The 13392-nt window shown below is 17.8% G+C and overlaps 1 protein-coding gene across 1 annotated transcript in view; it reads left to right on the forward strand.

Moving 5' to 3' along the window:
* Positions 1-11174, forward strand: part of LOC138360806 (reticulocyte-binding protein homolog 1-like) — a gene marked incomplete at its 5' end in the record, with an annotated part of 46820 nt that extends 35646 nt beyond the window's left edge. The window contains 3 exons of the mRNA XM_069320344.1: positions 8739-9569; positions 9705-9869; positions 10309-11174. Of these exons, the coding sequence (XP_069176445.1) occupies positions 8739-9569; positions 9705-9869; positions 10309-11174 (1862 nt within the window). The remainder of the gene's footprint in view (positions 1-8738; positions 9570-9704; positions 9870-10308) is intronic.
* Positions 11175-13392: the final 2218 nt, after the last annotated feature.

A 13392-nucleotide genomic window follows, 5' to 3' on the forward strand; every position in this document is an offset into this window, starting at 1 on the left:
ATAATAATACAATTACAATACTTTTATAAAATATATTGTTTTTACTATGAAATTTAATTATATAGTAGTACTTTTTATTAAGGTATACAATTACAATACTTTTATATAATACATCATTTTTACTATGAAATTTAATTATATAGTAGTACTTTTTATTATAAAATATAACTACAATACTTTTATAAAATATATCATTTTTACTATGAAATTTAATTATATAGTAGTACTTTTTATTAAAGTATTATATAAATATATAAAAATTGTCAAACATCAATTTATTTGATTTTTTACTTTATTTTTTATAATATAATACTTTAAAAATAGTATAGTCTTAATTTTTTTTAATTACAGTTAAGTTATACTACTTTTAAAATATCGCTGATTGATTTTTTATTTTCATAAAATATATTGATTTTAAACTATTGTATTATATATTTTTTTAATAAGTAAATAGTAATATATATATATAATATAGTAAAAATATATATATAATAAAAAAATATAAAAAAAATTTAATTTTTAACGTCTTGAAGTGTCTTGAAAATGTCTTGAAATGTCTTATTTTTTCATTGAAATGTCTTAAAAGTATATTGAAATGTCTTTTAATGTCTTAATTTTTTTTTAATTTTTTAACATTTTTTTATAAATGTCTTATTTTTCTTAAAATGTCTTATATTTTTTTAATTTTTTTTAAGACATATAAAGACATTTTAAGACATTAAAAATTAAATTTTAAAATTAAAATTATATAAAAAAGATGTATAAGTCAAATTATTTTAATTGTAAATCAATGTAATAATATTTAATATTTCATTATAAAAATAATAATAAATGTCAAACATTAATTTATTTGATTTTTTACTTTATTTTTTATAATACAATGCTTTAAAAATAGTATAGTCTTAATTTTTTTTAATTACAGTTAAGTTATACTACTTTTAAAATATCGCTGATTACTTTTTTTATTTTCATAAAATATATTGATTTTAAACTATTGTATTATATATTTTTTTTAATAAGTAAATAGTATTATATATATATAATATAGTAAAAATATATATATAATAATAAAAAATATAAAAAAAATTTAATTTTTAACGTCTTGAAGTGTCTTGAAAATGTCTTGAAATGTCTTATTTTTTCATTGAAATGTCTTAAAAGTATATTGAAATGTCTTTTGATGTCTTATATTTTTTCAATTTTTTTTAATATTTTTTTGTAAATGTCTTGTTTTTTCTTGAAATGTCTTATATTTTTTCAATTTTTTTTAAGACATATAAAGACATTTTAAGACGTTAAAAATTAAATTTATAAAATTAAAATTATATAAAAAAGATGTATAAGTCAAATTATTTTAATATGATAATTTAACTATAACTATATAATAAATAATTTAACTATAACTATATAATGATTTGATAAACTATTTCTATATAATCATTTTATTAAATATTTTACATTAAAATTTAACTATTTTTTATATAATGATTTGATGAACTATAACTATATAATGATTTGATGAACTATAACTATATAATGATTTGATGAACTATAACTATATAATGATTTGATAAACTATAACTATATAATGATTTGATAAACTATTTCTATATAATCATTTGATAAACTATTTCTATATAATCATTTGATAAACTATTTCTATATAATGATTTGATAAACTATTTCTATATAATAATTTGATAAACTATTTCTATATAATAATTTGATAAACTATAACTATATAATCATTTATTAAACTATTTATATATAATTATTTGTTAAACTATAACTATATAATGATTTGATAAACTATAACTATATAATGATTTGATAAACTATAACTATATAATGATTTGATAAACTATAACTATATAATGATTTTCTATATAATAATTTAACTATAACTATATAATCATTTATTAAACTATTTATATATAATAATTTGTTAAACTATCACTATATAATAATTTGTTAAACTATCACTATATAATAATTTGTTAAACTATCACTATATAATAATTTGTTAAACTATTTCTATATAATAATTTGTTAAACTATTTCTATATAATAATTTATTAAACTTACAATAAATAAGACTACTTTAAAGTAGTCTTATTTATTATTTATATTTCATTATCATCATCTGTCCATTTTTTTATTTGTTCTATTTTTTTATTTTTATAATCATTATATTTATTAATAATTTCTATATCATTTTCATTAATATTAAAATTTATATTAAAAAAAGATTTTTTAAAATATTGTTCATATATTGAAATAAAAAAAATTCTGTCTTCAATATTTTTTAAATTATCACAATATAATATTATTTTAGAAATTTTTGTATTAATATTATATTTTTCATTATCAATAATTCTAATTATTTGATTTATTATTTTATCTTCTTCCATTTTTATTTTCCTTTTTATTATTGTTTTTGTTAGTGTTATAATAACTATAATATACTGATTTTAAAATGTCAACTTATTTTTATAAAAAATTTATTATTTTATTTATAAAAAAATTAGTATTTCAATATGCTTGTTACACTTTACTTTTTTAATTATTAACAATATTTATATTTTTAGTTTATCAAATTTTTTATATTATTAGTTTATCAATTTTTATATATTATTAGTTTATTTTATATTCAATACTTTATTATTAATCATTTATATTAAGAATATTGAAAAACTTTTATTTATAAATGAAATAGTTAATAATTTTTATTAAAAAATATTGAAAAACTTTTATTTATAAATGAAATAGTTAGTTATTTTCATTAAAAAATATTGAAAAAACTTTTATTTATAAATGAAATAGTTAGTTATTTTCATTAAAAAATATTGAAAAACTTTTATTTATAAATGAAATAGTTAGTTATTTTTATTAAAAAATATTGAAAAACTTTTATTTATAAATGAAATAGTTAATAATTTTATTAAAAAATATTGAAAAACTTTTATTTATAAATGAAATAGTTAGTTATTTTCATTAAAAAATATTGAAAAAACTTTTATTTATAAATAAAATAGTTAGTTATTTTCATTAAAAAATATTGAAAAACTTTGATTTAAAAATGAAATAGTTAGTTATTTTCATTAAAAATATTGAAAAACTTTGATTTATAAAAGAAATAGTTAGTTATTTTCATTAAAAAATATTGAAAAACTTTGATTTAAAAATGAAATATTTAATAATTTTTATTAAAAAAATTTAATTTTTAATTAAATAGTTAATCATTTTCATTAAAAATATTGAAAAACTTTTATTTATAAATGAAATAGTTAATCATTTTTATTAAAAAATATTGAAAAACTTTGATTTAAAAATAAAATAAATACTATTTATTGATTAAAAAATAGTTAAAATTACATATAAAAAGCATAAAAGTAAATAGTGAAAAACAAAAAATGGGGATGAAAAATGCGCTGGGGTACTTCTATACATATACCTCATATATATATGTGATTTTTTTGATTTTTTACTATGTTATATTAAGTGTTTTACTATGTTATATTAAGTGTTTTACTATGTTATAATAAGTGTTTTACTATGTTATAATTAAGTGTTTTACTATGTTATAATTAAGTGTTTTACTATGTTATAATTAAGTGTTTTACTATGTTATATTAAGTGTTTTACTATGTTATAATTAAGTGTTTTACTGTGTTATAATTAAGTGTTTTACTATGTTATATTAAGTGTTTTACTATGTTATATTAAGTGTTTTACTATGTTATAATTAAGTGTTTTACTATATTATAATTAAGTGTTTTACTATGTTATAATTAAGTGTTTTACTATATTATAATTAAGTGTTTTACTATATTATAATTAAGTGTTTTATTGTGTTATAATTAAGTGTTTTACTATATTATAATTAAGTGTTTTACTATGTTATATTAATTGTTTTACTATATTATAATTAAGTGTTTTACTATATTATAATTAAGTGTTTTACTATATTGATTTTTAAATAATATAGTATATAATAGTTAATATAATAATATAATAAAAAGGTAATTTAATATGATTAAAAAATATAATAAATTAGATAAAAAAGTATATTTATATAATTTAGATTATAAAGAATTTATAAAAAAACATTGTAATGATAATATGTTAATATATTGTGATCCACCTTATCTAAATAGTTTTAAATATATAGATAACAATAATTTTATAAAAATTATGTATAATTTAAAAGAATTATCTAATAATAAAAATAATTTTGTAATTAGTAATTATTATAATGACTTAATTAAAGAATATTACAATAATAGTAATATATTTATTTTTGAAATAAAAATTAAAAATGATACTATAAAAAAAGAATGTATTATTTATTAAATATTATTTAAAAAGTAGTTGACAAAAAAATAATAGTATTATATACTATATATAGTTGTACAAGAAATCCTTTTTAATTATTGTTTTGTTGATTTGTTTGTTTTGTTAGTTTTGTTAGTTGTAAAATAAAAAAAGACATACTATATAGTATGTCTTTTTTATTTATTATATAAATGTTTTATTATATAAAGATATTGTATTTTTTAATAAATTATAATTTAATTCTATTGTTTTATTTTTATTTTCATTTATTGTAAAATAAATATTAGTATAAATACTATTTATATCATCTTTAATTTTTTTTTTTTTGTACTGTTATAATTTCTTCTTTATTTTCATTAATACAAAAATTATTATTTTTAATTATATTATTGTATAATATAAATTTTTCTATTAAATTGTTTAATTCTTGTATTTTATTATTTATATCATCAATATTAAAATTACCATCTAAAGTTGATTTTCTTTTTTTAATTTTTTTTATATTAAATTTATTTAGATATTTTCTAGTAGTGTTTAAATTTCTATTTATTATTTCTGATATTTCTTTAACAGATTTTTTTTCTACTATATATAAATTGTGTAAAAATTCTTTTGTTATTAAAGTTTTATTCATTTTTTAATTCTTTTATAAAATTATTTAATTCTTCTTCGTTACTGATTATTAAAGAAATTCCTCCATTTTCTTTAATTTCATTTAATAATTGTATTTGTTTAAGTCTTACATCTGATTTTTTATAATTTTCTTTTTTAACTTCTATTGCAAAAAACTTACTTTTGTAACAACCTATAATATCTGGTATTCCAACTTTAGTATACATATTAGCAACAGGAAAAAATAAAAACAATTAATTTTATTTAATTCTTTTTTTATCATATTTTTAACTTTAACTTCGGGAGTCATTATTATCTCCTTTGTTAAAATTATATTTTATCTTATTTAATATAATATAATCTATTTCAATTTTATTTTTTTTATATAATAAGTCATTTATATATGTATTGTATTTAAATAAACAATCATAATATAATATATTAAGGATATTAAAATTATACATTTTTTTTAAGTATATAATTTCATTATTATTTAATTTTTCATTTATAAAACAATTAAAATCTTTCATATTTATACTTTTATTATTGTTTTGAAATTGTGATATACATTATATATAATTATATTACAAATTTCTTTATTGTTAAAAATAATATATTTAAAAACATTATCTATAACTTTTTTTTGATAATCTAACATTTCATCTATATTAATTATATATTCTTTTTCTGAATTTAATTTATTTTCATCATCTTTTATTAATAATGTTTTATTATTGTAATTATAATCATATTCCATTTATATTACCTTTTATAATATACTTTATATAATATATTGTATACATTTTTTTAAAACGTCAATATAATTTTTATAATATTTGACTATATTTTTATATTTTTATATGATATTATAGTTATTTTTAAAAAGGTATTTTAGTATGAATGAATTAAATAAATACAATGTTTTTTTTGACAGAAAATCAAGTGAATAAAAAGTGTTATTTACGAACTTTGTATAACACAAGATTTATATAAAGTGATGATAAATACAAAAATAGATGAAGATACTTTACAAAAAGTTTTAGAATTACCATTTTTTAAAACTGATTATGACACTTGTTTAAAAGAAGTTAAGGAAAATGGTGTGAATACTTTTTCTGGTAAATTAAATCTTTATAGTACATCTATATTAGATACATTATATATAATTGCAGAAAACAAAGATAATGAGTACGAAGTTAAGCAGCAATTAGATGCAGCAAGACTTTTATTAGAAACATTAAATAATTTAAATAAAAATAAAAAAGAAGAAATTAAATTAAATAATGAAAAACAAGTTATTATAAATTTAAATGAAAAAGTTAAAAAAGTAAAAGATATAAAAGTGATAGAAAATGATAATAAATAATGATTTAATAAATAAATTTAATTCTTTAAAAAATAATAATGAAGATAAGAAGAAGATAATAACTTATCAAGTAAAATTAATAATTATGAAAAAGAATTAAATAAAATTAAAAATGATATTAATTTAGATGATGAAGAAAAAGATAATTTAATATCAAATTTAAATGATAATAATAATTTAAAATTTTTTAATTTAACATTATATCCTACAATTAAAAAGTTTATAGATAATCATAATGATTATGTCGGAATTATGGGTCCCGTAGGTTCTGGCAAATCATCAGGTATTATTATTAAAATGTTAAAATATGCTTGTTGTATTAGAAAACAAAAAGACGGAGTGAGAAGATCTAGATGGGTTTTTGTAAGAAATACTAAACAACAATTAAAAGATACAACGTTGAATACATTAAAAGATTGGTTAAATAGACTTAATTTAAATAATTTTTATGAATATAAAGAAGCAGAACAAAAGTTATTAATTAAGTTTAATGATGTAGAGATTGAAATATTATTAAGAGCATTAGATAAACCAGAAGATACAAGAAAACTGTTATCTTTAGAATGTACTGGTTTTTATTTAAATGAAGTAGATCAAATAGACCCAGATATTTTTCAAAAGACAACTACAAGAGCAGGACGTTATCCGTCAATTGATGACGGAGGTTGTTATTTTGATGAAGAATTAGCAAAAGATTTTGGTATAGATTTATCAAAATCTAAAAGAACAAAAAGAGGAATAAAATGTAGTATAGTTATGTTTGATACAAATCCACCAGATATCGGCAGTTATTATCATAAAATATTTGAAAATTTAATGATAAAAGAAATCGATGGTTATGATAATATGTTAAACAAAACATTATTATTTTATAAACAACCGGCTGGCGATTCAGTTGATGCAGAAAATATTGAATATTTAGAAGATAATTATTATGATAAAATGAAATATTCATTATCAATAGATGAATATAATAAAAAAGTATTAAATAGATACGGTGAAAGTAAAATTGGACAATTAATATTTAAAGAGTTTAATGAAGATATTGTTAAAAATTTTAAATATAATAAAGATAAAAAATTAATTATTGGTATAGACTTTGGTTTAACACCACATTGCGTAATTACTCAAATTGTTAATAAAAATTAATTGTATTAAATGAGATAAATACAGAATATGGTAATAAAATGTCATTGCATGAGTTTTTAAAAATTAAAGTAGAACCTTTTTTAAAAGTTAATTATAATGCATCTAAAAAAGATATAATTTTTATAGGTGACCCAGCAGGTAAACAAAGATCACAAAGTACTGGAGTTAGTTGTTTTGATATATTGAAAAAATATAATTATAATTATAAATTAGGTTTAACAAATAATTTTGAAAGTAGAATAAACGCAGTTAAATTATTATTATTAAAAAATGAAAAAAATGAATATGATATGTATATAAGCAGTCGTTGTAAAAAACTTCTAGAAGGTATTAAAAGACAATATATATTTATTAAAAATAAAAATAATGATAAAGAAGAGGCACAAAGCAATGATTTTACACATATACAAGATGCTTTACAATATGTTTGTATGTATTTTGAAAAGTATAAAAATAACAATTTTGACATAGAAATAAATAATATATATAATGATTATATAATAGATGACTGGAATAATAATAGTATTGGATATTGAAATGAAAAAAGATTATAGTAAAATTAGCAATATTTTATTACAAAAATTAAATAATTGTAAAACAAATAGAAGTTTACAAGAGCAAGAGTGGTTAAATAATTTAAATCAGTATAATTGTATATATGATGAAACAAAAATTGACAAAAATAGATCACATTGGTATCCTGCCAAAACACGCTCTAAAATACATCAATTACTTGCAAGAGTAATTAATTTAATATTTCCAGACAGAACTGATATTTTTCAAATTCTTCCTACAGAAGAACCATCTTTAAATAAAAATTTATTAGTTGAAATAATTAATAAATTAATTTCCGAAAACAATTTTAATGGTGATGATAAAAATTTAAAAGATGCTATATATTTAACAGCATTAAATAAAGCAAAAAATTTAGAAAGTAGAATTAAAGATCATCTACAAGAAATTGATATAATAGATTTATATAGAAATTTATTATTAAATTGCTTCATTTTCGGTACAGCAGTAGCAAAAGGGCCGATTGTTAATGTTAGTAAAAAAAATAAAATATCTATAAAAGATAATCAAATAAATAAATGAAGTTGAAGAATATAAACCAGTTTTTGAGTTTATTAATTTGTTTGATTTTTATCCCGACATGTCAGCAAAATCTTTTAATGATTGTGATTTTGTTTTTTTTAGAACTTATTTTAATAGAAAAAACTTATTAGATTTAAGATAAAAAAAGATTATATAAAAGAAAATATTACATCTTTTGTAGAAGAAAATGAAAGCAATTATAAAGAAACAGAAATAGAAAGAAAATTAAGATCATCTACTTTTGAAAGTAATATTAGTAATAAAAATGACAATAAATTTGAAGTATATGAATACCACGGTTATATAAAAAATAAATTATTAAAAGAAATAGGTTATGATATAGAAGAAAGTGAATTAATTGATAGTAGTATGTGTGAAGTTCATTTATTAAATGATACTGTTATTAAATTTATAATAACAAATAGAGTAGAAAAGCCGTGGCATATCCTTAAATATTATAATAGTTTAGATCAATTGTTCGGAAAAGGTATTTGTCATTTTACTAATAAAGATCAGGCAGCACTTAACGCAGCAAGTCGAGCATTAGTTGACAATATGGCTATTAACGCAGGCCCTATTGTTGAAGTAGCGACACATTTGTTAAGTCCTTCTCAAAAAAATTTAAATGAGATTAAACCTTTTATGATAATAAGACGAGATGATGATGATGCATCTACACTTAATGCTCCCGCAATTCGTTCTACTAATATAAATAGTAATATTAATGAGATTTTAGCAGTTAGAAGAGAGATTGATAATATTTACGACCAAGATTCTAATTTATCAAATTTAGGTGTTGGAGATTTCTCAGGAATGAGTGAAGCAGCCAGAACTTCGTCTGGTGTTTCTCAATTATTAACAGCAAATAATCAAATATTAAAAGATATAACAAAACAGATTGATAATTTTACAATACCTTTGATTAATTCTATTATTGAGTTTTACTCTGTTTATAATTCTAAAGATGATGATATTTTCGGTGATTTAAAAGTTATAGCATTAGCAAGTACAAGTATAGTTAATAAACAAATAAGAAGTAATCAATTACAATCATTAATAAATACTTTACCTGGTGATTTTAGAAATCTTATTAAACAAAAAGAATTGTTAAAAGAATTATTATATACTTATGATTTAAACCCGACAGAAATTATTAAAAATGATATTGAGTTAGAACAAGAGAGAAAATATCAAGAGCAAATACAAATGCAAATGCAAAATCAAGAAATTATTAAGCAAGAATTAGAAAAAGAAAAAGTTTTAAGTGAAGTTAATAAAAATAATGCTATTGCTGAAAAAACAAAAGAAGAAAGTGAGATTAATAGTATTGATAAATTATCAAAAGTTGTTTCTAATAATAATAATGATGTACAAACAACTATTGAGCAAGTTTTAAATAATCAAAATTCTATATATTAAAGGTTTTTAAATGGAAGATAATAACGTTATAAGTAAAGAAGATAAACATATTATTAAATTAAAAGAAGATAAAATTGATTTAATTAAAAATATATATAAATCATCAAGTACTAATTAAAAAATGTTTTAAATTTATTAAATATATTAATATATATTGAAAAAGAAAGTTTAGAAAAAGTAAGTGTAGAAAATTTAAAAAGTAAACAATATTTAATAAAATATTTAAGAAATTTAATTACAGATATTGAAAATTGTTAAATTTGACATATTTTAAAAAAATATATATATTAAATATAGTAATATTTTATAATTTATAATATTGTAAAAAAAAGGTGAATGTATGTATGATGATATAGAAAAAATTGTATCTTCTTTTGATAATAAAAAAGAATATATAGAAGAAGTAAAAGATATAGAAGAATTAAAAGATACAGAAGATTTAGAAGATTTAGAAGATTTAGAAGATTTAGAAGATTTAGAAGATTTAGAAGATTTAGAAGATTTAGAAGATTTAGAAGATTTAGAAGAAGTAAAAGAAGTAAAAGATAAAGAAGAAGTAAAAGATAAAGAAGAAGTAAAAGATAAAGAAGAAGTAAAAGAAGTAAAAGATAAAGAAGAAGTAAAAGAAGTAAAAGATAAAGAAGAAGTAAAAGAAGAAGTAAAAAAATTTAATGCAGAAGATTTATTAACTTTAGAAGAAAAAGAAAAGAAAAATAAATTTTTAGAAGAAATAGAATTAATAAGTCCAGAGTTTAAGGATGGTTTAGATGTTTATTTAAAAGAAAAACAATTATCAATGTATAATGACATAGATAATTATATAAATAATTTTGTTTCAAATATAAGTAAAATATTAGAACCAATTTATAATAAATTTCAAAACGAAGAAAAAGAAAATTTTTATAAAACAAAAGAAGTAAATGAAAAAGAATTATTAGATTTTATTAATAATCAAGATAATATAGTAAAAGATGCATTATTAAATAGAATTAATAACAATGATTTAGATAGTGTTATTGAATACTATAAAAATAATAAAAATAAAAATACAGATGTAAATAAAAATATAAATGAGATTAAAATTATTGATAATACTAAAAAAAATAATAAAAATTTTAGTGAAAAAATAAATACAAATAATACTCAAAGTTATAACAACAAATCTTTTGATGATATATTAAAAGAAATACAAAATTAATTAATTTAAAAAAGGAAAATAAAATGGCAGTTAATACTTCAAGTTCAATACCAGCAGGCATTAAAAATTATTTTGATGCAGCATTTTTAAGTAGAGCGCAAGCAAATTGTGTTATAGATCAATTTGCTACTCAAAAAACATTACCAGATAATTCTTCTAAAACATTCACTTTTAAAAGAATTGAAAAATTACCTATTAACAAAACCCCATTGGTTGAGGGTGTTACACCAGCAGGTTCAACATCTGTTCAAACATCTATTGATGTAGTTTTAGAACAAAAGGGTGATTTCCAATATCACACAGATGTTATGCTAAAAACAGGAGATAAAAATTTAGCAGTTGAAATTGGCGGAGCCATGGGACAACAATGTAGAGAAAGTTTAGAAAGTTCTAGATATGACGTCTTAATTGGTGGTACTAATGTTGTTTATGCAAATAAAGTAGCAAATAGAAGTAGTATTGTATCTGTAATATCTAAAGATGATTTAAATACAGCAGTAAGAACATTAAATTCAGCAAATGCTAAAAAAATAACTGAGTTTGTAAAATCAACTCCTAATTTTGCAACACAACCAGTTAATCACGCTTACGTAGCGATTTTACATCCAGATCAAGAGTTTGATGTAAGAGGTTTAACAGGTTTTATATCAGCAGAAATGTATTCAACACCAACTGATCGTATCAATGGAGAGATTGGTAAATTGGGTGATGTTAGATTTGTTACTTCTAGTTTAGTTCCTAAATTTGCTAATGCAGGTGGTGCAGCAGGTGCTAATATTAGTACAAATGGTACAAATGCAGATATTTATCCTATGTTTATTCTAGGCAAAGAGGCATTTGGTATAGTTAATCATAAATCTCAATCAAGTTATGAAGTTGGGTTTTATGATGCTCAATCTACTGATTCCGACCCGATGGCACAGAGAGCAAGAAGTTACTGGAAAGTATTAGATAAAACAGTTATTTTAAATAATGCATTTATGATTAGAATAGAAAGTGCAGTAAAAAATTGATTTAATTATAAAAAAATAGTGTGTTTTTTGACACACTATTTTTTTTTATATATAATAAAATTATAAAATAAAAAAAAGGAGTTTTATATGTATGATGCTTTATTTAAAGTAAAAAAATTAGATGATAATACATATTTATTATGTGTAGACATTTCTTCTTTTTCTAAAAAAGAAGAAGATAAAGAAGATAAAGAAAAAGATATTAGTATTGTTAGTTATGATGATAAATATAAAGAGTTTTCTTGTTCTAATAAAGAAGAGTTAATTAGTAAAATACAAATTTTATTAAATAAAAAAACAAATACAATGAATAAAAAAGAAGAAAGTTTTGAAGAAATAATTAATAAAATGAATTAATAATAAAAAAGGAATGAATGAATGAAAAGTTTAGAAAAAAATGAAAATGAAAATAAAAATGTAAATAAAGTTAAATATGTACTTATAAATGTAAGTACTCCAGCGGATAACACAATTGTTAGTGACAAAATTGGTTTTGTTGGTTTAAATGGAGTTTTATATAATTTTCAATACAATTATGATTTTGTATTACCATATGATGTTTATGAGCATTTAAAAAATTTAACTTATAATAAAATTGAAAGAAAAGAAATTATTAGAAATAATCAAATAACTGTTTATCAAAAACAAAAACCTACTAAAGTTTATAATATTGAATTAAAAAATAGTTTTGATTTTGATACTGATTTTTTTAAAAAATATGATGCATCAAATCTTTTATTATCAAAAGCAGAAGCAATTTTAATAAATAAAGAAATATCAAAAGAGTATTCAATATTGTTAAATGAAGAGTTTAATGATGAATAATATTATAAGTATATTAATTAGAATTGAAACTAAATTAACTAGTTTAATGAAATATTTAAATATAGATTTAAAAAATGATAGTAAATATACATTATTAAAAGAAGATGACTTTAATTATATATTATTAAGTTATGCTAGTATTAGTGTTAAAGAAATAGAAGAATTAATGTGTTTTTTTAATATAAAATCATATAGTGTTAAAGTTTTTATAAAAAATAATTATCAATATACTATTAAAAAATAAAAATAAAAATGGAAATTATAAATGTTAGTTAGTGAAATATTAGAAATTGTAAGAGATATTATAAGTGATAAACAATATTCTTCTAATGAATATGAAGATGATACTTTAATTAAAAATGATTTATTATTATATTATC

Source organism: Procambarus clarkii, unplaced genomic scaffold (assembly GCF_040958095.1).
Source record: "Procambarus clarkii isolate CNS0578487 unplaced genomic scaffold, FALCON_Pclarkii_2.0 HiC_scaffold_122, whole genome shotgun sequence".
Lineage (NCBI taxonomy): Eukaryota > Metazoa > Arthropoda > Malacostraca > Decapoda > Cambaridae > Procambarus > Procambarus clarkii.